Source organism: Manacus candei, unplaced genomic scaffold, assembly GCF_025592945.1.
Source record: "Manacus candei isolate 608988 ecotype Guabito, Panama unplaced genomic scaffold, ASM2559294v1 h1tg000022l, whole genome shotgun sequence".
Classification (NCBI taxonomy): domain Eukaryota; kingdom Metazoa; phylum Chordata; class Aves; order Passeriformes; family Pipridae; genus Manacus; species Manacus candei.
The window spans coordinates 4,097,304-4,124,543 of record NW_026138070.1 but is presented as its reverse complement, the minus strand read 5'-3'; the positions used below and the strand labels follow the sequence as shown (position 1 = coordinate 4,124,543).

At 42.3% G+C, this 27,240-nt stretch overlaps 1 protein-coding gene across 1 annotated transcript in view; it reads left to right on the top strand.

Moving 5' to 3' along the window:
• Positions 1-27,240, top strand: part of PEX14 (peroxisomal biogenesis factor 14) — a 71,700-nt gene that overhangs the window by 35,178 nt on the left and 9,282 nt on the right. The window contains exon 4 of the mRNA XM_051786231.1: positions 21,323-21,445. Within this exon, the coding sequence (XP_051642191.1) occupies positions 21,323-21,445 (123 nt within the window). The remainder of the gene's footprint in view (positions 1-21,322; positions 21,446-27,240) is intronic.

Below are 27,240 nucleotides of genomic sequence, written 5' to 3'. Positions count from 1 at the left end.
TCCTCTCACTGCTTGTCCTCGTGCCAATTAACAGGACATTCCAATCACATAGGTATGCTGCCTGCCCTGCCCTGCCATCAGGACGACATTAAAATTTGGAGCCTGTTGGTCGCTGTGCTCTATGAGTTTTTCCTTGAAATATGTGGACCTACGGGGAGTAATTAATCATAAAAGCTTGGGGATTTCAACTCTATCATCGAAGCAATGAAGCAAGGGAAAGCTGAGCCTAAAAGCTGTGCTGATTACCCGGGGTAACCTGATACAAAATCTATTGTTGCCGAGAGATCCTTAGCCCCCAGTATATCGTGCAATATTATAACTGCCTGATCTTCTTCTGTGCTGACAATGACCAGTTATTCCTCATTTTCTCTCTCAACACAGCTGGGTTAGAATTTCATTTGCAGAAGGTATTTAGAGCAATTTAGAGACAAATGTCTCTGGTGTTTGCTCTGCACTTCCCCACCGCAGGCTTTGCTGAACAGTTTTTAGTATCAGGAGCTCCATCTAATCTGTTTAATTTTAATAAATCCCTGACTGGGAGAAGAGGAAGGGTGGGGAGATGGAGGCGCAGAGAAACTGTGGCCCGACTAATACTTCTTATGAATTACTTGGCTAATAATTACTAAAGAGCTGAAATGGTTTGGTAGAGCTGTTTGTTTGTTTCTGTTTGTTAATTAGCCCTCCTTCCCTTTGTGCTAATTGTTTGTTTGAAAACTTAACGGTAGGAGATGGGAAGGATCAGGGTCCAGTAGTGCCTGTACCCAGCAGTCACTAGCAGTGGGTCCATATGGAATCTGCCCTGTGTTCAGTGCTCGAGAGCAGAAGGTTCACACTGGTGTGGTACCTCTGTGCTCTTGCAGATGGAGGCAATTATTCCTGAGACGTGGATGTCGTGCTGGTTTAGTGCTGAGGAGATGAGGGATTACAGGTTTCGATGGGCTGTGTCCCCTGCTCTCTGATATACAGTCCCTGTCGTTCCCAAAGATAGTGGTTATCCCCAGTTTAGGCTGTCTGGCAGAGAAGTCCTCACTGCTGGTCAAAAAGGTCCTGCAATCCTGACTTTGCTGAGGAAATTTCGCTTCTGAGACTTGCAGGGATGGTTCTGCCTTGAATTAGAATTTTTTCCTCTTTTTCTATGTGTCCTCTTCTGAAAAAAGGGCAATCAAATTTTCTTTCCTTCGAGTATTATTTAATATTTAATACAAGAACTGGATTTGGTTTGATCCATTTTGGCGCGGTGAGAAACAAAAGTTTCTGCGGGATCCTCAGCTGGCCTGGGCTTGGTTTCTGAGGAAGCAGCAGCTGCAGAGGCTGAAAGCAGGGGGGGGTCCCTGGTTCTGTGCAGGTCAGGGGGTGCTGAACTGCTCTCTCTGGCACATGGGGTGATCCTGTTGATGACAGTTGGGAGACCGAGGGTGTCCTGCATTTGTAAAAGGGCTTTCAAAAGTTGGATGAGATTTCTCTGTTGTCTTAAGCACTTTTAAACTCCCATATACAGAGGCATTAATGAGAAACATGAAGTTATTAGAATCATTTATCATTTTCTTTGAAGCTTACACTGGCATTTTGTGTAATTTATGACATTTCCTCCTTTTTATCATGAACTTCTTCAGATGAAGGGAAAAAACAGCTGTTTCCCCTCAGAGTATCTGAAAGAAAAGAAAGGAAAAAAAGATGCTGTTTGTTTTTTGTCCAACTCGCTGATTCTGCTGATGACATGCCACAGAATCAGCGGCGCCTTGGGAGTAATTAGACAGCATGTGGGGTTTAAACCCTTGTGGAAATGTGTCTGTCATCTCACTGTTGTGCCTCAGATGTCCTGTACTGCTCAGTTACCCAGCCAGTAACCCATGTGGCTTGTTAATTTTGTGTGCTCTGAATCTGCAACTTCTGGCAAGGCAGAGAAAGGAGGTGGAAGTGCACTATTTGTGGGGAGCTCTGTTTTCAGGGTGCTGGGTTTTTGGGGCAGAGAAGGGAAAAACTGCCAGGTTCCAGACTTGTTGTGTCATCTTGGATGAAGAACTGTTTTGTTAGTTGCTTGTTCTCTTCGTCTGTAAAATGAGTACAGTAATGCCTTCCCAGAGTGGGATTGTGGGAACAGACAAAGGCATATGAGGAGCTCAGAAATAATGGTGATGGGAGAACAGGAGTGCATTAGAGCAGGTTAATGTATAATTGTTGAGTTATGTTGGGAAAACATCTACCCAGAAGGTTTTTTGCAGTGCATCAGGGTTCCAGAAAATTTTGCCCGTGTCAAGATGCCAGACTGTGGTGATTTCTGAAGAGATGAAAAAATTATTTAATTCCACATGCCCCTTTCCAGTCAGAGCTCTAAGACACTTGATTCCCTGGAAACAAATGGTGTCAGCCCCAGAATCTCCAGTAGAAAACTGACTTAATTATCTTCCTCTTTCTGTAGTCTGCATTCTTGGGTGTTGAACCCCTGTCTTAGAATTCTCCTTTACCAAAGAAACTCAGATGGATCACCTTGAGGACCTGAGGGAAGGGGGCACAGCCCACTGCTGGAGGGCTTTAAAGACAGCAAATTCTTCAGCAGATTTCAATTTAACCCTCTTTTATTACTTTTCTTTTTTTATAATTTAAGTCCATTTCATGAGGCAGTTTGCATGTCCTTGAATGGAATCTCGTTACCATGAAAGCTTTTTTAGCATTGATTTCATAACAGTCTTAATTTAATAGCGCCGTCATTACTGAGAAGCCCTGAGAGTGAGGCCCCAGCTTTCCAGGTCACTGACCTTTTAATTACAAACCTTGTTCTGATGGCCAGGTTATCGACTGGACAGCTCCCAACTCCTGCCCCCAGCATGAAGATGAAAATAACTGCCTTTCCTCCCCCACTTCCAGAAAAGGGAGGAAAAGAAAAGTAACCTCTTGTGTTTCCAAAATTAATTTTCTCCTTCAGCTTTACTTTGTAATTAATTCTTTAACATGTCTCAGTGAAGCTCGAACAGTTTTTACAAAGCTTTTTCTTGAGAAGAAAATACAGTGCAAGCCAATAGAGTCCAGTGCCAACTCAGACAGAAAAATAGTTAGTAACCCATGCTGTCAAAATACCCATTTGGGCCAAACTGCTCCAGCCCTCCAAACTTTCTGCTCTTATAGGATTTGCTGTGTTTGATACACAGATGTGGGATTAGGATGAACATGTTGACTCTTTGAGGAATGCTGGGTGAGGTGTCCTTCTCTTCAGACTTCCTGACAGGATTAGAGACAGTGAGGAAAAGGAGTTTCTTTCCTGGCTGTGTTGGCTTCTGGTGTGGGCTGTGTTTGGGGTTTGTGCTGAAGGCAGTGTTGGTAACACAGAGGTGTTTTAGCTGTAGCTGAGCAAGGTGTACACAGAGCCAAGGCCTTTTCTGCTTCTCAGCCCACCAGCAAGGAGGCTGGGGGGGCACAAGAAACTGGGACAGCTGACCCCAACTGACCAAAGGGATGTTCCACAGCATCTGTCCACTGCTTTTAGCACAAATCCAAAACATAGCCCCAAACAGCTACATGAAAAAAACCCACTCTATCCCAGCCAAACCCAGCACAACTGCACTGACTGTGTGAGTGAGGCTTGTCCTGCTTTGTACCTGCAGCTCAGGTGACTTGTTCTCTAGCTGTTGACTCAGTGTTTTGCACCCCAGACCTCATCTCTTGCCCTTGCAAAGCTGCAAGCGAGACCTGGAATCCAGATACTGATAGCAAAAATTTACTGCAAGGAGTTGCTTAGTGTTTTAAGCTTTTGGAACAAATTAACACAGGAGAGAAAGTTCCCTAGCACAGGTAGAAGCAGGGAGGGTGTGCTTTCTGCTTGTTAAAGAAGTTTGCAGCAGGTGTTCAAGTAGCATAAAGTAAGTGTAACAGCTTGTGTACAGAAATGACTGGAGAGGTTAAAGGGAAGTCAGAGCATTCTGCATGCTCATGATGGTTTTCATGTGAAGGTCTTGGAGCACACTGTACCCATTAACCATGGAAACTTTGCAGCTACTTGCATGGAGCATGTCTGATGGTGTTTCTAGGGTTATCTGTCATTATCAGAATCATTCAGTGATTCTGTAATCTAGATCTCACTGTGCTTTCCACTAAAAAGCATCCACTTCTGAGGTAGAGGACAGCAGCTGCTTAACATCACTACGTGGTTTTTAGGAGAGGAAATGAAGAATACTTTATCTAAGTGATCTTGCAAAGGGAGCTTTAGGGATAGAGAATGTAATTACTGAGTAAAAAATTTACTAAGATTCTTGAAAAGCACTATGGGATATTTAATTACTAAAGATGGTTAGGCCTCTGTTTATGACTGTGCAAGATAGCTAATGTGCCTTATAATATTTTGCTAGGTTAAATAAAAATATGTCCTACACCTGTTCATGCAACCAGTTTGTTCTTTAGGTGCCTCCCCATCCAAAATTTGAATCTACACAGCCCTGCATAAATGGGGAAATGTGGTTGGCTCCCAAGGAGCTTATTAAGGACCTGAAGAATGAGGAGGGAGAGAAGGAAGGCTGGCATTGCTCACAAAGTCACACCAGTTCCAGTCTGAATCAGCACTGCCACCATCCATTTGTGGCACTGTGCTGTGTTTGCCAGTGCTGATAATGCTCAGCAGACAGGTAAGATTTCCACTGCTGCAGTATCAGAATGCAGAAGAACAGATGTGCTTGTGATCCAGAAATTAGTTCCACCGTTCTGTATTTTGTATTAGTTGCTTCCTTTTTATTCCTGAAAATGATTGACAGTCTCTATCCATCTGCTGGGAAGGAGGTGTCTCCCTGTCCTGCCACTCTTGCGTGGGCAGATCAGTCACTGGGTGTTCAGTACCAGCCTATTCATCATGCTGACTCTTTCCCCCCATCAATTTTACCACTGTTTGGTGTCTGAACTTGTCATGAACTTTACGGATTTTCTTGGCTCCTTTGTTGAGAAGGGACCTGCAGCAGAGCTAACAAAATGTGATAAACTGCTCAGCCTTAGGACACCCTGGGAGTCAGATACGGTGCTGCTTTGGAGTTGTCAGGGGTTTGGGAAGAAAATCTTAACAGCTGATAAAAGCCTTCACTACCATTCCTCAAGATTTGAAAGGAGGTTTGGGAAAAATTATCTATTTAGTCCCTATTCACATGGAAAATCAGTTCATAGCTCATCTTTGACTCTTTTCCCAGTCACCAGTGGTTCATGAGAGGGCAGAAGAACACCTGACATCAGGTTAGGAATAACTGCCCATGTGGTGCAGTGCACAAAGGAAGGCAATCCTTTCTTTTTCCTACCTTTTCATGTCTGTAATAGCCAGCTAATTAAGGAAAGAGTGTGTATGCTAAAAACTGTAGTTACTTATAAGTGAGTTTACTATTTTAGAAAAACATTGTACTTCTCTACATTTCATTGTTTTGTAACAATTGGGTTTTATAACTCAGTGGTATCTAGAAACTAGGTTGAACAATAGATTTCTATCCTGCTGGAAATTCTGAGATTTGGAAATTTGTTTTTATATTACATAGGGATTAACATTTAAAATCACGGTTTTTTTAAAAAAAATGAAATATTATAGAGCTGTCAGATCACTCTGTATTGATTAGACAAGAGTCTAATCAATACAAAGAGATTAATAGAATAATATAATATGTACCATAATATTACAGTGAAAACATTTGGAAAAACGCTTTTTTAATTGTTAGGACATCACTGCTTTTCTCCATAACATTTTGGGGTTTTTTTTGAAGAAACATTTTCTGTATGCAAAAATTACGTTCCAGAAGTTTATTGCTGAGCTGTAGTTGGAACTAAAGAATTCTTTCACAGAAGTGCTTTTCACTGGCAGGAAAATATATCATTGTTGTTACTGGATAGTTCCAATGAACTTGTCCTCGTGCAGTGCTTTGTACTTGCACCCTTGGCTTGAAAACTCTGCACTGCTGGCTCTGAACTCTGCTGCTGAACACGAGGAAAAACATCCTCCTTGAGCCTGTTTAAAGGGAGCAGAGGAAAAAAGGTAATGGAAAGCCTAAGTAGATCCACTGATCCCCACAGTGTGTTTGTCTAAACAAGGTAATTTTAAAGGGCTTTGGTACAAGATTTGCTATTTAATATTAAAACCATGAAAATCTCGGCGACTTTCTCTTCAGTTTCTGTGTAAAGTGTTCTGGTGTATCATGAGAGGCACCCCTTTGATTTTTAGTGATGCTGAGAACACTGAGGAAGCAACTTGCAAATTTTGCACCCTCTAAATGCCTATTTGTGTGTTCTACAACAGTCAGATTGGTGGTAGTTCCTTCCTCTCTCACCAGGCTCAACCTACAGAGATCTTGAGCCATTTAGATCTATATTCCACAGAGCAAGAGAGGTGATTCATTCAGAGTATATTGGGGAAAATCTGCTACATCTCCTGTGTCTACAGGACTGAAGAAATTCCTCATGATTTCAGTGAAGAGTCCAGAATCACCTTTGCCACATTTTTGTAGCTTGAAAATTATTGATAAATTGGAACAGACCGGTTTGATGCTGAGGAAATTGTACATGCTACAAAATACTGGTTGTAAGCTTAATTTTAACAAATAATTGGAATGTCATGGGTTTAATGATGTCTCTCCACTTGGCTATCTGACAGTAACTATGTAATGTAAAAGAGCCGTTAAAAATGGCTTTGCAAAATTAACTCCTATTGCTCACTGAGTGTACTTTGAGTCATATCTGCCTTGTTTACTGACAAAATAATATTTCCGTTCCTGGTAGCATTGAAAAAATAATATGATTGCAGCAGAGGGAGTTGAAGTCTATTTTAGAAGATAATACTAAATAGTCAGTTATATTCCAAGTCCTGAAATTGTGAGGCTTAGAGATGGGCAGAAAAGACCCAGCCCCTAAGCCTGACTTGTGAATTTAATCATTTATTTACCGTGTTTTCAAGTGACAGTAAATGCCAAGTGCCAAAAGAAAGTCACCTCTGTAGTTACAGTCTAAGAGCAGGCATGGGAGATCTGGGACTTGACTGCTTGGCTTTGGGTACATTTCTTGTTCTCAGCCTGCCCATCTGTAAAATGGGGCTAATTACCACTTTTGCCTTATTGCCTCGGTAAGATTTCTGTTAGCCATGTTTGTAAACTGCTCTGATGTGCTGGGTCTGGAGCTCTTGGTGCTGCAGCCTGTGATTTTTGGAGTTGCCGCAGTAAAAGCCACACTTGCAGAGAGATTGAGAATTTCCTTCCCTCAGCTGTGTATGGGAGGGGAGAGCTGCAAAGCTGAGAATGTCAGGATGTCAAGGCTGGAGCAGATTGCGTGCAATCCTAATCCAGCCCTGCAGCTTTGACCTTTGAAGGAAGATTCACCTTGAGACAGTTGAAGAAATCTCTGTACGTTTGTATAAAAATATTGTTGTGATAGAAGGAATTTGCTCTTCGTGGTCATCCAGCCCAGGGTTTCTCCACAGTCTTCCTGGAGCAAGTAAAGGAATTCAGCTGCTGACCTGCTCTGGTAATGAACCTGGTGTTCTAGGTCTGAAGAGACAGCCTTCCCTCTTGGGGCTAAACCAAGGAGTGTAATTAGGATAATCTGTGTTGCTCTTCTGCTGAAATCCATCTCAGACCTAATGATACTTTCTGTTAGGAAAGATGAAATAAGTTCCTTTATGACATAATTCTCTAGGATCTCTTAGGCAACATTTCTACTCCCTTTAAAACTATGCCTTTGGTACCTGTGAACAGAAAATCCTACAGTTTGCTTTTCTGCTCCACACTGTTCCCTCTTAATTTTAATCTGGAATGCAATCATTCTTTCCTTGGCTAAAAGGGGAATTTAGTTTTTGGTTCATTCCTTGCTATTCTTTCTGATGGAGCCCAGTCCAGGCGACTCCACTCCCCCAGGAGCAGGGCAGAGAATTCATTCTCATGAAATCTGAGGCTCTCTGAAGTAAAAGCTGTTGACTTTGTCCTACCGTGCAAATGTGCATTGCTTTTAGCAAGACAATAAAGGGTAAATGGGGTGATCTCTGCTCCTGTGGAGAGGTCGAGTGGTTACATTACACAATCTTCTACAGCATCTTGCAGCAAATACATGGGTTATATTAAAAGTTGCAATCATATCATTTTTTAAAAGTAAATTGCTGACCTTATGCAGTGGAATCAGCTTTATTGAATTTCGCCAAAAATGCGTTTATAATCCCCCCGCCCCCGCATACACATGATATTCATGTCCTTGCTGCCCATGTGGAAATGTCCCCTTTTTATGGTGATAAAATTAAATTTGTCTTTGTCTCTGCCTTGCCTCACCTTTTAAGATTCCATCCTTTAGAGACACCAGTGGATGTCCGTACCAGAGGGATGAAGATGGGCAATATCCCTGCATGGCTGGCTGGCTGATTGGGAGCCAACTACCACGGAACAAATAAATAAGCTTTTCACATTTAGAGGACAAATAAAGCTGAGGACAGGTGTAATATGGGTATTTTTCTAGGAGTGTTGTGGCCTTAGCATAGGTAAGAATTTATTTTGACTTGGAAGTACTAAAGCTTTGCTTCTTGATTTTTTTCTAATTGCCAGGCAGTATGAAATGGAACTCCCACAGTTACTGTGCCACTTGTAGTACTGTGTTATGTGTCCTCCTTCAGGAATAACCCATAGTGAAACCCCCTAGGTTTTGGCCACCTACAGCCCCTTTCCCAAATTCCCTCAAGAGCAAAGTGTTTTGCAGCATGCTCCGGAATTTAACACACCTATATCCCATATTTCTATGCCACTTTGCATATTCAAAGTACTCTACAAATATTAACTGACTGAGCTTCTGACACCTTTAGTGAAATGGCAAGATTATAAAATTAATTTAAGGCACTTCTGATTACGTTTTTTCCTCTTCATTAGACCTTTACATTCTTGAAACAGTTTGCAAACTCCAGATTTCAGTGGGAAACAGAGGAAATACCATCCCCATTTTAGATGGGGGCACTGAGGCAGATGTCTTAAGAGCAGTTAGATCTGAGATAATTCTGACTGCCAGCCACAGATCTGTAAATACAACCATACTGTGCCATACTGTCCATCGTGATGGACTGATGTTTATAGCATTTTCAGTAAAATTACTCAAAGCATTTTCGTGTTTATCCATCACTCCAGACCCCAGCTGCTTTGGGGGCTGGTGGGAGAGGTTAAGCTGGTTTTATTCAATAAAATCAACGCAAACCATCTCAGTAAATGGAGGGCCAGATTGGCCTGGATCCCTTCTTACAGCATCCCCTGGCCTTTCTTTTTTATGTAGTGTTTAAAAGACTGCCTGCTCAGAGGTACAGAGAGGAATATCAGAATATCGTTACTCCTGCTCTTCAAGTAACCGGGAGAATGCAGCTGTTAAACTCAAAATATAAAACACATGTTTAAAAGATGACTCTCTATGTGTTTAAAAAAGAGAGCGAGAGAGGATGCAAGGGAACCAAAAAATAGCAGGTTCCATTACTGTAATTAAATGGCAGCATTTAACCTATCAGGCCGTTGCGTGTATGTGAGAGACGAGCAGGGAGCTGCATTTGAAATGATCACTGTTTTCCTTGGGGGATAGAGTAGTTAAATAATTTGTTTGTGAGGTGTGAGTTCGGTGGCGGGTAAAGCGAGCGCTTGGCTGTGTGTGTGTCTGAGAGCTGGGGTGGCTCCCTGCTCGCCCCGGGCGCTGGGATTCACCAGCACGTGCACTGTCAACAGGAGCACGAGCTGCTCTTGCCCATTCCTTGGGTTGTCTGCAGAGTCAGGGCCTCACCTGGTCCCAAACATTGCATCACAGAAGGAGAGCTTTTTTCCTGCCAGGCCTCCTGAGACAGACCGGAGTAGCAGTAAAGAAAAACCAGGGAGGAAAGGAAGGAAGAAAAGAGTTGGAGCTCTTTTGGAGAGCTTTGTCTCCTGAGGTGACTGGAAAGGGCAGGTCGCTGTATCTGGGCGCTGCAGGAGTCTGGGGGCTGTGCCATCCCTGGGGACCAAGTGTGAAGCTGCTGCTGCTGAGGGATCTGCCCCTCAAACAGCACATCAAAGTCACATCCCCCTCAGCAGGGTTTTACCTGTGCCTGGGGTGGTCCCTGGGCTTGGAGACTGGAGGGTGTGAAGTTCTGTGGAGAGAGAGGGATCTGCCAAGGGCATCCTCGGCCCTTTATCAGGGACCCGATTCTGTGAGAAGCTCCTTGGGCTCTTCACTGGGCTACCCAGTGCTGTGGATTCACCTTTCAGCATCCCAGAGAGGAGACACGTTCCTGTGTGGTGCCCAGAAGGGAGTATCTCCCCATTTTTATTCACTCCCTGTTTATTTGTGCAGTGATTTCTTTGTTTAGGGGATATTTCCTAGTCCAGGAACTCCAAGAGTTATCCTCGTTCTTTCAGCTGCTTCAGCTGCCTCACCTGCTGATCTGACTTGTGTTATATTGCAGGAACATGCCCATAAATGTTTCTTAATCTTCACTCCAGTTTCTGTGTGAATTCTGTGTAGCCACTCCTGTTTCAACTCCTGGGCTGGAACTTTTGTGAGACTTTAGAAGACAACTGGCAGTGTTAAAAATAATAGATATTTCCATTTTGAACATTCAACCCCAGTGACTGGATTTTGAGGGCAACACTTGGCTGAAAGGAGACCAGAGAAATGCCGTGTATTTTAGCACCCAGTCAAAGCAGTGCATGAATTTGAGTCCTTGATGAGAGTTAGAAATCTGGAAGTATTTCCATAGATGATCTACAAAAAAAAAAAGGGCTAAATACGTTACTTGAATAAATTATTTGTTACAAATGCCTTACCTTACTCAAGTGCATATAGTGTGTAGATTCTCAAACCTGTCACTTTGTACATGATGATTGTGTCAGTCTGAAACGTTGTAGAAAGGATATTGTGTAATAATGTTCTGGTTTTACAGATGTAGAAACTGAGGCAGATGGAGGTTAAATGACCTACACAAGGTCAATAGCAAGGCTGGGAATAGAACACAAATGTGTAGAAGCTTTTTATTATACTAATAAGGAAACTCTGGAGGTGTGTTTGGCATGGTAATCGGAACCCTAGAGAACCAGAAGCAGTTAGTATGTTCTGTGCATGGCCCCAGGGAGCAATGATGAAACTCCTTCTCCACCTTACCACTCCAGTTCTCTGTGTGTGGTCACCATAGTTTTTCCACCACTTAACCTCGTTATTTTTAGTATTGTTAGCATTAGTCGTCCTTTGGGCGTTTAATCCAGCCTCTTTAATTTTCTCCAGAGCTCTGAAGAGCTGTTGAAGGCACAAGGGGAGAAAAAAAATAACAATAAACAAACCAAAGGATGAAAAATGATCTTTTGAAACTTCTGCTATTTTGTTGACTTGTCCCCTAATGTTTTTTGTCTTTGCTGTTCTTTTATCGTGAAGGACCCTGCTTGAATGTGTAATCTGGGTTTCTTAAAAGTTCATTTACTATTGTTTCTTTCTTCTCCACCCAAGATTAACATCCTGTGTGATGACATAGATGGTTGTTGTCTAAATGGACGCGATGTAACCAACAAATTGTGAAGGGTGGGTGGAGGAATATTTATATACTTGTGTTAAAAATTACAAAGTAGGTTTGCCTTTTAAACAGAAGGTATTTCAACACTGTTATTGGCAGCATCAGCCTTTAATTTTACAGGTGGCTACCTTTGTAGTAGCATTCAGCAAACAATATTTTAATGGCATGTAAAAAAATTTCTCTAAAACAAAAGAACGAAGACCGAGGGTGATTTATAATCTGTAATGAATACTTGCTGACATGTCTTTTTATAATAGTGTAGAAGCGTCTCTGTCTTTCTGGGGGAAGAGCAAACCAGATTTACCTGAAACATTTGTACCATAATAATCAAATATTTAGCATTTAGATGTAATTTTCTTAATTCAGCTTATCTTCTCACTGTGATGATTCCTGACTCCCAAGTGTCTAACACTGATTCCACTTTACAGAAACCGGGTTAGAGGAGCCAGGACGCTCTGTGAGGTTGTCAAAAATAGGACTGTTTTCAGGGCTCCTCACCCAGTGTTGGTTTCTTTACATTTCCATATATTTTTCCATGCATACTCCCATGTATTTTTACATTTTCTCCGATCATGCAGCTGCAGCTCCTGTTCTCTGTGCCCCCCATAGTGACCTCCCTTCAGAGGGAGTGCCCAGTGTGCACTGTCAGACTGTGTGTTCAGTGCTCTGTTCTGTGTGTTCTTCAAACACTCAAACTTCAGTTATAGACACTTTATATGATTTTTCCTGTGATAAGTCTCTACAAAGAGGTTTTTTGTTCCTTTCTAAAGTTTAAAGTCAAAGAGGAAATAAATAACATCGAGGCAAGTTGCTCTTTATGTTGCAGTTCATCTTGGTCTGCAGAGGCTGCTCTGTCACAGGTCTTGTCTAAGGTAGAAAATAGACAGGTGCTCTTCTGTGTCTGGGGAAATCAGTAATTCCAGAGTAAAAGGAACTGGGAATGATGCATAAGGACAGACTTTCTCCTTATATATAAAACTCAGTCATCCTTCAGATATTCTGACAAATCTGGTTAAAGAATTTCTTATAGTGGCTTGAAATTGCTGTTCTTGTACACATCTCCTTTCTTTTGAATGCAGAGTTGGGGAGAAAGAGTGGCACGTTCTAGAACTTCAGTCCAGTAAGAGCAGGTGAGCAGTGACTGCTAATCCAGAACTCCCTGTTAGGGCTGGGCTGGGAGCTCAGGTCTGGTACAGACTCTGTTCAGGCCTGTACCATGGAAAAGCCTGGGGAGTCTTTGCTGCCTTCCCAAAGGAGATGCTGGAGTTCCAGGTGTCTGGCTGAGTGCAGATCCCCCAGGCCAGCTCCTTCTCCTTCAGTGCTGGAATTCTTGTGACGTGCTGGCTCGGGTTGTTGGAAATGCAGTTTAGAATTGGAGTTCTGAAGGCAGATCAAACCCAAACCTCCTGTATTGCCACTGTTTTACTCTACTGGAATTTGAGACAACCTCTGGCTTTCTCCTTAGAAGCTCCTAAAGATAATATCACGGATCAAAGAGTAGCCAAAGGCCAATCATTTTGTTACTATTGCCCAACAAGCTGTTTAACAGAATATATTTTGTTCACACAAAATAGATGGATGTGAAGCACAATTGATCTGCAGCGTTTGTGGGTCACAGGTTGGGTGTGCTTGGAAACTTACCCATTCAGTGTGTCTGACTCCTTTTCTCTGAATGCCTGGGCTCCTTTCAGGGGAGGTTGTCAGTTGTGGTAACAAATCATGACAGCACCGTGGTTACTGGAGTAGTGTCTCTTCCATTAGCTGGATTTTCTGCCCTATACAGACTTCTAAACAAATGTCAGAGCCCTGGTTAGCTTCTATTTCTGATAAACTACCTTGGAATTGGCATCCTGGCAGAGTCTTGAGAGCCTTCAAACCCCAAGTAGATATTAATTTGAAATAATTTCAAATGTGCAGAGGTTTTTGCTCTTACGTGGTGTCCTCCCATCGGGTACTGGCTGGAGGGGCTGTCCTGTGTTCCTGGGTTACAACACTGGCTTCCAGCTTAGTCACACACCTTGTCTCTTCACCTCTAGTCAAGTGGTGGACTCAGAGACAAGTGGACTTACTCTACCAGTGTCCACTCTAAGGAGGCTTCCAGCAGGTACTGTGCTTATGCTCGTGTGATAATAGAGAGGAAAAGCTGGAGGCAGAGACCTGAAAATAAAAATATCATCATCAGAGATGATAAAATCTCCCTCCATTTTTAGAAGGGGAGATTTTTATTTGTTTTACAGAAAGACTTGTTTCTTCTGTCTTTTTTGCTGACCATGGTATTCTGGGAATGATTCTGTAACAGACAAGGCTTCAGAGGAAGGTACCCAAGCTTGAATTTTTGCTGTGTTGTTTGCATATACTTGTTGTGTAGGAATGGAACTGGGCTATGTAACAAAACTTCTGGTTCTGTAATTCAGGTTGCTGAGGACATCTGGACCTGTCTTGTTTGATTTAGAGTCGTGTTGCTGTCTGCTTTTTTTTCTATTTTGAACTTTTCGTGAAGCAAAAATTGTGCCTGTTGAATTACGCTGCCTGCTGCCTGCAGATTTGTTGTAGATTAATTCAAAAATGAGGTGTCCAAATCCATTTGAGGCTGTGATAGCACTCCATCTACTGGGACTGCTGCATTTCAGAATGCAGAGTCTGAGTCCCATTTTCATCCTGCATGTCATCCCTTGAGTTCTCCTCGTAGTGCTTTGGCCCCTCAAATGTGTAGCTTGGTATTGTGAGCTTTTGCTTAAGGTATCCCTTCCTTTTTTTCTTATGTGGAACAGAGATCACATACTTCACATAAGCAAGGAGCTTACTTTACATTAGGAGAGAAGACCTGACCTCTTTTAGTACATGCAAGTGAAACTGTATTTCCCCTGCCTTGAAACTACCAGTGAAATACATTTTGCACTGGCTTATAATGCTGTGATTTATGCTGTGATATGCTTTGTGATATTACAATGTCCTTTTGCCTTTGTGTTTGATTTTTTCCCCTCTAATAAATTGTGGTGGGTATGTTGTCAGTGAACGGGGTATTTACCCAAAATGTCCGTAGGAGGGTGAGGCATTCTCCCTGCTGTTTGCTGCCTCACAGAAGGAATCCTGTGCTTTTTTTCCCTCCCATTAATCTTACTGCAATTTTTTTAATTCTATCTCTTTCTTCCCTGTTTTGAAATAGTATTAACAGGGGAGATATTTTTAAACAGAAGAAAACACACTTTTCTTTCGTGTGCAGACATGTACGTGTTACACACAAATGTCAGTGAGTGACCAGAAGCACCTTTTTCATTTTACATTTTGAACTTCTCATATAGAAAAAACAGAGCAGAAAAGTTGTAGTACTTGTTCCTGTTTTTCCATTCCAAGGCATGCTAAGCAAGTCACTTGCCCTTTCTTATTCAGAGTGAAAATACTTTGATCCAGTTTTCTGAAGACAATACTCATTTCATAAGAATATTTAATCAGTAGAAAATAGGGAGGATTTAGTTTGTTTGTTTAGTATTTAACCAAGTGAATAAGGCAGATTAGGGGAAGGGGGGGGACTGGACCCATAAACAAGGTGATATATAATATTTTTTTTCGTTCTCCTTTTAAATAAATACCGATCAGCTTTATGTTCAGAGACAATAGGAGCCGTTGGCTTAAATTTGCAGTTTACTGTATTTATGGCTGTAATATCAAGGTGCTGCCGTCGTAATTTCATGCCCCAATGAGAAGAGCAAGGTCGAAGCAAATGCTTCCATCGGCATCTGCTAACACACTAACTCATAAACAAGGCCCGGCTGGATCAGGTGGCACGGAATAATACAGGCTAATGAAATACAGCACAGCTTTCCATTACTGTTAGTTTTTACAGTGTCGTCATTACGTGTAATTTATGTTTAAAAAATTCAATTTTATACAAGGCTCTGGGAAATAGGGGTCTGCAGGTCACCCGACGACTTTTAACGGCTCTGAGAGTCCTTATTGCACTCCACTGTTCCAACAAAATGTTAATAATAAATAATAAAAAAAATCCTCTTTTACTTTTTCTCTGGTTTGCATATCTTGCGCTGTCTTTTTAATTGCAAGTGGCTAAGGAGAGTTTGGGGCTGTAGATGATGTCAGGAGTTATCCCCTTTGCTGATGCTCCCAGAGGGGGGTTACTATCTGCTTGCTTTTCTTTTGTCTGTCTATCAATCACCCGGGGTCCTGTAAATGGAGTAAACACAGCTGAGGAGAGGGAGATACTTAACAACCTCTCTCCCAAACCCTCACCCTCTGACATTGCCCTCCTCTCCTCCATTACACTTCATTTTATTATAGACTCCAAAAAGCTTGGCCAGGAAGAGAAACTGCTGCTGGGATTTATTTATTTATTTATACTTGTTATGCCCAAAATACTTTTTATTTTAACCTTTTCCCTCCTGGTCGACTCACTGTAATTCTTGGCATTGTTCTGTCAGTCGGATTTTCCTTCCCCGTTTTCCTGCTGTGCAGCTGAGGTTAGAGCACCTTTATCAGTTCTGATTGCTGCTCAGTCACCCTGATTGGTTAAAGTATATCATGTTTCTTAAAGATTGCACTTGCTTAATTAACAGTCTCATAGATGAATAAAGCTGTAAGAATCCAAAGCCCTTTTTCAGCAACTTTTCAAATTACTTTTATTTCTGCATTTTTCAGCCTGACAGTTGAGACCAGTCCCTGTCCCTTTGATGTGTGGGTTCCTTTACCAAAGTTTGAGCTGGAAGTGCAGCAGCAGGATGTTTACAGTCAGATACGGTGTCTCAATGTAAATCAAGGGTAAAAAAATCAGAGTGATGTTTCTGAAACCTTAGGTTTTGTTCAGATGTTGGGTTGGGCTCAGCCTCACGAACAACCCATTTGAGAAAGAAAATGGATCAGGAGACTTTACCTTTTTGACCTTTTTGAAATACATTCAGCTACGGGGTAGGATACAGGACAAACATTTGATAACGGAGTCACCCAGCACTGCATGTAACTGACTGAACAGGTGGAATCATTAGTCTGGATCAGATCCCAGAAGGATTTTATGATGATTCTTTTAAAACGTGGCCATGTTCTTTCTGAGCAGAGTTGACTCAATGGCTTCCAGGAACAGGAGTGTAATGTCAGTTCAGGGTGCTGACCAGCAGATCTTTGTTTTAGTCACACGATACCAGGCACTGACTTCAGGTGGTCACGTAGTTTGTTGTAGCTAAACAACATGTCCTGTTCTATTTTGTTTTCTTCTTAACAGAAAGTCTGTGGAGAAAAAAACAACAGCTCCCACCCCCTGCCCCACATCCTCCCCTGCCTTTTGTCCTGTGGAGGATGGGTGTGAGGGTTGCTCCAGGGTGGTCTCTCACAGTGCTAATAAAGCTGGCTTTGGAACTCATTCTTTCCACCACCCTTCCCTAATGTGGCACAATTCTTAATTTCACCCAAACAGAAATTTTCTCCCTAAAACTGGTGTTGCCTTCAGGTTGTGAAAGTCTGGTGTGAATTACTGATTGAGCAGTGGAAGGAGGAATTTAATGAAGAAAAACATATCCTCAGTGCCTGGGATGGGAAAAGGGTTGTCACTGAAATGTCAGAGCCTGTGTCAGAGAAGAATAAACTTAGTGGCTTCTCTAGTTAAGCTCATGCAAGGGTTTTGCATTGCAATTATTGCTACTGTGTTTTGGCCAGAAAACAGTTTAAACAGTGGATTGGGACTCACATCTCCTGAGTTTTATTTTCTGACTGTCAGAGGTTCAGTTCTGACCTTGAAGCACTTCTCATATCTGTATGTCTCACTTCTTCCTCATCTGTGAAATGTGGATAACGGCACTATGAGTACTCCTCAACTTCAGAGTGGGCATAAGAGGAACAGCATTTTGATGTACATGAGGTCCTTATACTAAATAGTGACAGACATTGTAAAAGGACATAAACAGAGTAGAGTCTGAGAAGTTCTTGGGCAAAGGAGCTCTTTATACAACACCCGAGGTGCAGGCACCAAGAGACGTTTGTGACAGCCCGTTTTATTCTCTGACTTGCTCTGATTCTGTGTTTGACTACAATTTACAGAGGCTGAGTGATCCCTGCAAACTGAATGGCAGCAGTGACAATCACAAAAGAGGGACAGCAAGAACCTTTTGAGTGCAAAACAGTCATGGGCGCTGGATTATTCAAATCAACACCCTGAAGCCTGAAAAAGGAAATTTTAAGGCTTTGTGAAAATTATGACTAATTCTTTGCCATGGCTGTGGTGCTGTGGAGGAATGAGATGGGTGGTTGGGGGCAGGGAGCAGGTTTGCATTCCGTGGGGCTCTGAAGGCAGTTTCCGTGCATCCTTCTCCTCAGCTCAGTCCTTGCTCGGTACCCTCTGCGGTTAGATTATTCCTTGCAGATAGCAATCAACTGGAAGGAAGTGTGTGTCTAATTTGCATGAGATTATTTAAAACAAAAAAAAAGGTCTGCATTAGTCAGGGTGATGGTAAACAACGCAAAGAGATGCCTTTTATAATATAGCCGTGGCTCAGCTTTCAAAGCCAAATATAATTCACTTACAAGTGGCAGTTTCCTTTATTGTTCCTTTTAACCTTTTGCGTTCTGCAGGGGCTTGATCTTGCTGCAACTGCAGAACAACAAAAATGTTTGTTTTCCAAAGTGTTGGAAAGTGGATTTAGAGCAATTCCTCTGTTAAACTGAGGTGATTTTCTTGACATACCTATTGAGAGTTATATTAGACACAAAGCTTCAGTTTCTGTGGCACTGCTTGTGCATCCAAGGGAAGTGGTATTGATTTTGGGTTGCCAGCTTCCTGCTAGATTAGAACAATGAAGGGACCATGGATACTTCTTCATGTAGTGCAGTGATAGAAGGTCTGTGATAAAGTAAGATGAGAGATTGGAACAGATGACACTTTCCTCTGGTTTAGAAATTCCCACTTTTCTGTGTAATTAATGTATCAAGGTTGAATAATTTGGGCATGGAAAACTCATGCTGCGTGCATACACGTGTGTAGGTGGTGAATCTGAAAAAAAATCAGTCCAGAGGGAGTTGTGATGAGTTGGTTATAATTGCCTGAGGACACTCTTGGAACACCTTGTCCATTTGTGCTCCTGTGTGTGAGAATGACCAGCACGAGGGCAGGTGTGTTCCTGAGTGCAGGGGGACTCGGCAGCACTGAGTCTCCCCAGGGCAGACCTGCTCCATGGGTGTGCTTAAGGAATCAGCTCTGGGATGTGTTTGGAGACCACGATGACGAGGCCTGAAAAGCATCTTGTCCAGATGAACAGAGGTGTTCCAAGGGGGTGGCACTCCCAGCCTCCTCCTCTGCTAATTAAGGGATGTAGTTTGGGATGTTCTTTTGTGTAATGCCACCAGCACCATGACCAAGACCACTTCACCAGGCAGCACAATAGTCCAGGGAAGTAATAACAATTCTAATTTGATCTACTTTGCACAGCATTCAATCCAGGAATTACGATGTGAAAGGTTTCCCATCGTTCTATCGTTCACATTGGCTTTTTCTTCACAGCACAGCAGGGTTTAAATGGAAACAGTGATACTTGGATGTCCCTAGTTGGCCAGATCAGAATAATCCTAGATGTGCATTTTATCTGCAAAAGATTTTAGTTTTTTTCTCAAACAGCATGAGAATAGAAGGGGCAGTATGGTTAGGAAACAATAGGCATTGTTTTCTGCTCTTTTTGCAGAATGAAGTAAAGATCCTCCATTATTTCTGATGTTTCTCAGTGTTAAATATTATCAGATTTGCTGTCTTTGCCTGGAAATAGAACAAAATGCCCTATTATAGTGGGAGCCACATTTACAGCCAGCAGCTAATGTTGTCTCCATCTTTATGAAATCCCAGAGTTGCTGGTGATCTGCAGCGTTGGCATCTGTTTATGTGCTCTCCTACATTGGATAATTAGGAGCTGGTTTAAGCAGTTTCATTCTGATTAGGACTTTGCTTTTTAACATGGATTAGACACCATAAATATTGCTTTTGTGACTAGAGCAGGAGGGTGAGTTGTGTTCATGTGCCTCACTGCAAGTGTTGTTCCACATTGTTACGTGTGGTTTTGGTTCCTTACTATTTGAGGCATTCATCAAATACAGCTCACGGGGTGATTCTCTCAGATTTCAGGACCAAAGATCAGGAGCTTCAGATTTCTGATACAGTTTCTGGCACTGACAATGTTCAGAGAAATCATCAAACTTCTCTGTGCATCAGCATCTGCTCTGTAGAGTGGCTGAATAGTGTTTTGGAGGAACTCACAGATCTCACGTGCTCAAAGGAGTAGGGAGAAGATCTGCTAATAGTTATAAAGCCTTCTGAATACCACAAGCGCTGTGTTAGTGCTTATGATATTAAATAACAGTTCTGAGACAGAGTTGTGCATTTATTTCTGGCAATATTGTTTGTGCTACAGATTATTCTGTGTAGACCCCCCAGTGTGCAGTGAAGCTGAAGAGCCTGAAAATTTTCTTGAAACTTAGCTAATATGCCCACTAGCTGGGGCATTTTCTATACTCTGCCTCTCTGTACTGGTAAAAAGGTAACTGTTCTAAAGGATTAAGTTCAGGAATTTAATGTACTAGCAATGCTTTGTGGACCTCCATTGGGGGTGATGGAGAGGAGGTATCCCCCCCTTTCCTCCCAGTGCTGTCCTATTCACACCATTTTCCTCACTGTGTGAGAATCAGGTGATCTGCCTCTTTTTTTTCTTCTAAATCTCTTCCCTTAAATCCACATTCTCACTTCCAGCCTTTGGGAATGTTTTTGCACACACACTGCGTGTACAGTGAAAGGTCCTGGATCCCTTCACATGTTCCTCATAGCAGGGACACTGGGTTTTTATGTGCTTCTGTGCAGGAGAGTGACACAACAAATAACACCCAGCTGCCCAGGTCCCACTTCATGGCTGCCATCTGAGTACTAAATTCCTTTCCTAGAGGATGTTTTCTCCTGTTGGAAAAAATAATCCAGCTGTGCTTCCTTCTTCGCAGATGCTGATCATTGTGGCTCCCGTAGCTGCTTTTCTTTTCCCCCTTGTTGGCCAAATCCTTTCCATATGTTGTGGCCAGTTACAGATGGTCATCCTGGCGTTTCCTGGTGGCAGGAGTCACTGCACCACCGTGTACCATGTGTGCAGTGTTACTCCAGCTCTGTGTGAAACACAAACCAGGCTGCCCTGGGGCAATCTAATCATGCAGCAATAGGCCGGGGCGATGCTCAGCTGAAAGTTTGGGCTTGGCCTTGTTTTGATCTGTTTTGTTATAGTTTTATTTCCTCCTTACATTCTGTGTCCCATTCATACTAATCACAGTCAGTCCTGATTTTTTTCTTTTTATTTCTGCATTTGTCATAAAATAAAGCAAATTATTCCCGTCTTCGGAAACGATCTAGACTAATTAGTCGTCTAACCCAATAATTAGTTTTTTGTTTCCCTGTCTGTTTTCATGCATTATTGTTAGTTTTTTCCCCTCTTTTTTTTTTTTACACCATTACAGATTAAAATGAGCCACATTTGCAGTTGATGGTATCTTTTTTTCGGGGGAAGAATGGAGAATTGCAATAGAAAGCTACTTCAAAAGCAGCAATAAACTCAAGGATAAATTAAGGAAATTGAATGAGCCACATTTGGAAGCAGCGTTGAGGCTAATATTCTGTCGCTTAAGGTTAAATTGCAACAGAGAAAGAGAGAGGGAGACATTCCAGTGAATCCAAAATTGGGGAGGCATTACTGCTCAAGTCAGTGCCAAAATTCTTTGCAGCTTGAAAGGGTTCTGCCTGGCTTGAGGATTTAATTATGCGTGCATCAAGTGGGTAAAGGTGCTAAACTGCTGTCGTTTGCTCTGCTCCCCCAGGCCTGACAGATGAAGAGATCGACCTGGCCTTCCAGCAGTCAGGGACGGGCACGGAGGAGCCCCAGTCCCCAGGTCCTGCCACACACCCCGTGCCAGCTCAGCCCCCTGCCCCTGTGGTGTACAGTAAGTAACTCTTGGAAAAACAACCGCTCCTGTTGCTTTCTGCAGCGATTTCTGCAGCAGTCTCACAGATTTCTGTGCCACGTCCTGGATTTCAGTTCAGCCGATGCCACACTTTCTGTCAGAATTGGGCACCACTTTGAACGCACCTCCTGGTTGCTGATGCTTGTGACAAGATCATGTTACACAAGGAAAATGAGATACAAATGATCACTGTCCACAAACAAACATCATCCAGGCTAGACTGTGACACCTCTTGACCTGAAGGTGTATAGTCAATACTAATCAGATTCTGATGCGCTATAAGGATGTAAAAAAAGCATTCAGTCAACACTGGGGCTCAGTCTTCCCTTCTTAAACTTAGAAAACTTCTCTCTCTGATCTTAAGTAATCTGAGGTGTGACGGCAGAAATTCTGTGCAGACTATGTGGATGTGATTGTATGATTTTTGTGTACAAAATACACTCTCAAAGAATTTTTAAAGTCCCAGCATAATCTGTGTAGACTCAAAATTTACATATATATTTGCATTTTAAAACAAACCTCGCAAAAAAGTATCTAAGCTCCAAACAATAAAAACCAAAGTGCACACCATTAAAAATCCATCAAGAGAAGCTGTTCAGCTCACATGTGTGTCTGGCAGTTTGAAAATCACTTCACTTACCTGCCAAGTATTAAAAATAGGATTTTGTTGCTGCTCCTGAACAGCTTTATGTCAGATACTGACTGATAAAACAGTCCACTTAGGGCTGTGTTTGTTAGTTTAAGACACAGTTTTGCTGTTGCTGGAGACAATACTAGACCTGCTTTCTGAGTTTTTAACTGCTCTGGTTTGGTACAGTTTGAGAAGAAAAACATTTGTGATAGAATTGGGCTCAGAACTGGAGTATTTATGACTGCTGTATTGGGTGTGCAGGGCTGTACTGGGTGTGCAGGTGAACTCCAGGGCTGAATTCTGCCCTAATACCTCTCTGTCATAGTCCACAGAAAATGCCAGGGAAGCAAAAATCTGCTCTCTTGCTCAGGAAACAGTGCCAGATCCTCTTGGTGCTCTTTGCTCATTCAGCAAACTCTTACCATAACCCAATCCTGGAGGAGTTAATCTTCCCTGATTTCCTGATCTGAGGGCAGGGAAGGAGCACACAGTTCAACCCAGGAAACACTGTCACCACTGTTAACCCTGGCAGCTTAATCACTCTTTGGTTGTTTTATTTCACTGTTTTGGCCTTCCTCAAAGCACCAGTTCCAAATTTCTTCTTACCAGATAAGAATCTTAACTAATATTTAAACATCAGAATGTTCCCAGCAATAGCTCCAAAGAGAATTTTGAAAGTATCATTCATAATGCTCAGAAACCAAAGGTGACTAAAAATACCACCGAAGTAGAGCCTTTTTAGGGGATATAATTGGAGACTAAATTGGTGCTCTAACTTTGTGATCTGGTTGGCCCCTTTTAAATAATTTGAACCCAAAGCTTTTTCCTGTGAGCCAGTCCTTTATAGCAGCCCCCAAAATTAGGGAAAGGTGACAATGAGTTCATTAGGTATTGTTCCTCCCCGCTCTAGCCATTCTTTGTAGACCTTCTATTTAAGCCTAACCTCTAAATGGATGTATAAAAAGAATGAAGAGCTGAACATACATGGTATTTGTTTGGCCAAAACACTTGGTTTGATTAGTTCTCATCTGTGCCCTGTTCTAGTCCTGGGCTGGTGTTAATGATGGATCCATCTTTGTGCTTTCCATGGTATCAGAACTGCAAAAGGAATATGTGGATTTCTCTAGAGCTGATGGATGAGAGGATGCAGTGGCTCAGTGCTCTTTCAAAGGTGTCTTCTTTGCTGTAGATTATTTCATCAGTTGGATGCTAATCCTGTAGTGAAGATTTCTGAATTGGTCCAGATCTGCTCCAGGACAGTTGTTTCCATGATAGTTTACTAAGTCAATTTATCTTTCACAGGTTTCTCAGGGCTTGTCATGTACAGAGGAAGACAGACACTACTTTTTCTGTCTATCTGTTATGCTTATCTTGTCACACAGCATTCGTGACACTGCCTTGGAATGCTGCAAGGTTTGAAGTTAGAAAGAATATCTGCAGGACTAGTGAGATAGGGAGGCTGCTGAGCCTGTGCTCTGGCTTGGTGGTGGGAACAACTCATATTGGAGAGCTTATCTTGAAAAAAGTTGCAAGCTGTATTTGCCTTCCCCAAAACAAGACATCTGAGTTTCTTGTGAAGCAGCAGCTGATCTGCCCGAGTTTAGGTCTTGAAGACTGTGAACCACTTTGTTTGATATTTTTGGTTCTTTTTAAGCATTTTTGAGTAGTTTTGACACCTCTACACCAAACTACAAAACTAGAGAGAAGGAATTACCCCCCACAGAGCAAAAAGGAAAAACATTTGAGGAGGGTTATGTGCTGAAAAGCAGAGGCTTGTGTTCTAAGAAATCTTAATTTCTCTCTGCCTCCCCCTCCCCACAAGGTATTGCTGCTTCATGTTTAAAAATTACATTAAAACTGTGGGCTACGAGTGCAGCAGTTCAGGATGGTTCAGAACCATCTCAAGAGTTTATTCAGCAGGAGTGAAGCAAAGAGCTGAGTTGGTGATCTGCCAGCAGTGCCAGTGTGAGATGCCCACTCCTGTGAGTCACAGCAACAAATCCTGTGCACACCTTGGGATTTAACTTCCTTCATCTCCTGCTGTTGTCACCCCAGTCTGTTCTAAAGTTCATACCACCTAAATACTTCTTTCTGTACAATTGAACTGCCAGTGTATCCATCTCTGGATGTTCTGATGTTTTGTTGGAAGCAGCTGTTACCTGTATAAATACTTTCTTATTCTTGAAGAGTTAACAAGAAAGAAGCAGACTTGGAAGCCTTCAGAGTCACATAGTTCTTGTGTGCTGATCTCCTTCTGGGTTTGGTTCAAGAGAAACTGTGAAAACTTTTGGGGGAAGAGACAAGAATTAAGTTTCTTGTATTTTAGGTTAATACTGTCTCTACTGTTTCTCCTCCTGTTCTGGAGGAGTAATTCCTTCCCTCCAGTTTGTACTTTTGCCAAGAGGTGTCAAAACTGCTTTTAAAAAAAAAAGCTTAAAAAAAGCTTGAATTTGATTAATATAGAGAAACAAGACTTTGCCTGACTGATAATAAAACTGATAAATGACATTTGAATTACTTGTAGCAGTAATTTATTACATAAAATATCTTTTATTTGACATGCGATTAGTTGCTGGAAGCATCACTCAATCTGACTAGTTTAAACATGCTCTGAAATGAACCCCCAGTAAAAAACCAGGGCTGTCTGCTGTTGCCATTCTGAAATGCACTAATCCAGCAGTGAGGACAAAAACCTGACTTTAAATATTTCAATGATTAATTGGGTTTATGTTTTTTTTTTTTTTACCTTTCTAACCCATACAATTACAAGCAAACTCAGGGGAGTTTCTGAGCAAGGTGTGCAAGGCTGGAGCTGATCATCCAGGTATTGCCTGTGTGTTGTCCCCCGTGGTATTTATGGGCTCCATTTATGGGGTTTGTGCAGATTTGGCACCTCCTTAAGAATCAGTTATAGTGACATTTTTCTTGCTATTTGGATCTTCTTTCCCAAGCCCTGTGTCTTCATTATGTGGGGGGCTGTGGAATACAGACTGTTTTCTCTTACAGTGAAAAATGATAACTGGAATCCAAACTCTTTTTTTCCCCCCATCACCTTTCCATGGATTCACTGTTTGCTCTTGGAAAATCACCTCTTCCAGCCTCAGTTTCTACAGTTTTAAATGTGGATGCTGGTGGGGCTGACCTTAACTTGGATGCACAAGGCCTAATTAATTGATGTCAGGAAAGTTAATTCTGAGATGAGTGGGGATCTTAAAAATAGTAGGTGTTTACTCTGGAGGTGCAATTTACAGTTGCTGCTGTGAAAATTAAATATACTTATAGAAAACACAGACTTACAACTGGAGAAAATGCCTGTCCCTTCCATTTGCCTTTTGAGAGTGTCTTATGTAGAATGGTTTGTTACTTCCCCAGTGCCTTAACTGGAGAGTAACTGGCCTGTCAGTGCTTTTTCACTTTACTTGAATTTTATTTGTGTTACCAGTGGAGAAACTGAGGATATGCAAAGCACTGAGGTTACAGCTGAGAAGCTCCTAACCCTCTCTTCAACCCATGTTTTAGGTTAGAGAATTGCAGAGGAAAAGGAAGGGTGAGTGTGAATTTTAGGCAGAGCTGTGACATTCTTGATAGCACTGTAAAGTTGCTGTGGTCAATGCAGAGCCTTTACTGCATCCCTCACTCACTTTTTCTCTGCACCCCCCTCACTTTTTTTTTTTTTGCCACAAGACAGAATTATTTCACACATCTCTAAAATGAGTAAAATGGCATTTCAGCTTCTTGTCTTTATAGACTCTCTGAACTTTAGGAAAGATCATTCTGGTCCCTTTTCATTAATAATGAAAACCAGGGGGCAATAAAATGTTCTTAGCTCGAGCATTAGAGGAATGGAGGGAGGGATGAGGGAGGTGAAAGGGCAAAGCGGGCAGATTCCTACAGGTGTGTCTCCTTCCTGCTCAGAGGTCACCCAGCTGGGAGGGGGTTTGGGGCAGCCCCTCAAGGACAGCTTGGACAGGGCACAGCTGGCCCCACAGAGAGGATTAACCCTTCACAGTGGGCAGTTCAGCCAGGAACGAGCTGTGTCCTCACAGAGGGGCATTTTTAGCCAGAAGTTCAGGGGAGAGAACTGGACAACCAAGAGACTTCAGATCCCAGAAATGGCAGTGGGAGCAGAGTGTGGAGGGGAAAGTGGGGTGGATGGCTGGGGTTTGCAGCGAGATGAGCCAGAGATCATTTTCAATCCTGACATGTACACAGCCAGTTACTGCAGCTTAGCTGACGTGTGTTAACTCATTAAGTTAAAAAGTTATGATAATTTGATCATGTGCCTAAGCTCCAAAACTGCAACTGCAGCAACCCAAAATACTCCTGGTGACACTATTCACCATTTCTGACAGAGATGCTTTAATTTGTTCGGATTTCTAGTCAGTGGATAATTTCAGGAGCTGTGTCCTAAAACATAGTAAGAAGCTCTGAGTGCCAGTGTTTGGGAGTCAGTGCCTGTCTGTGGACTCTGAGGGCTGGGATTAGGAGTAATTCTTGCAGTGAAATGTCTGTAGAGCTCAGCAACAAGCAAAATGGCAATAGGTGAGCAAAACAGAAAGGAGAGCAGCATCCACCCATGTCAGCCAGCTGAGCCTCCCTCTGAAAGCCCAGACTGAAACTCTGGAGAACAGAATGAGCTTACAGACGTGTCAGTCACATGTAGATTTGGATCTGTCTGTTTGGAGACCACACCGGCCTCCATCTCATCAGTTCTGCCCACATCCTGCCACTGAACTTTAGGCAAGATCATTCTGCATCCTCTTTATTATTAAAGAAAACCGGGGGCAGTACAAGATTCGTTCAGGGAACTGCGAGGGAGGTGAAAGGATAAAGCTGGTGGAAAACTACAGGTATCTCCTGATGCTGCTGGGAGGAGCAGAGCACGCCGTGCCTTTGCTGTGGAGTCTCTCAGCTTCTGTGAAGAATTGTGTGTTAAATATTTCAGGCTTTTATCTACTTCTTTACCTCTCTCTGTAGATATTTAATTGCATATTTTCTGTCTGCTCTTTATGTGTGCTTTGGTCCCTGTTTGTAACTTAAGCTTGAAAGACACTGGATCCTTCCTTATTGAAATGGTCCACAATTGCTGACACAGTTTTCATAAACCCATTTATTGCCCTGATAGATTACTCTTCTTTCTCAA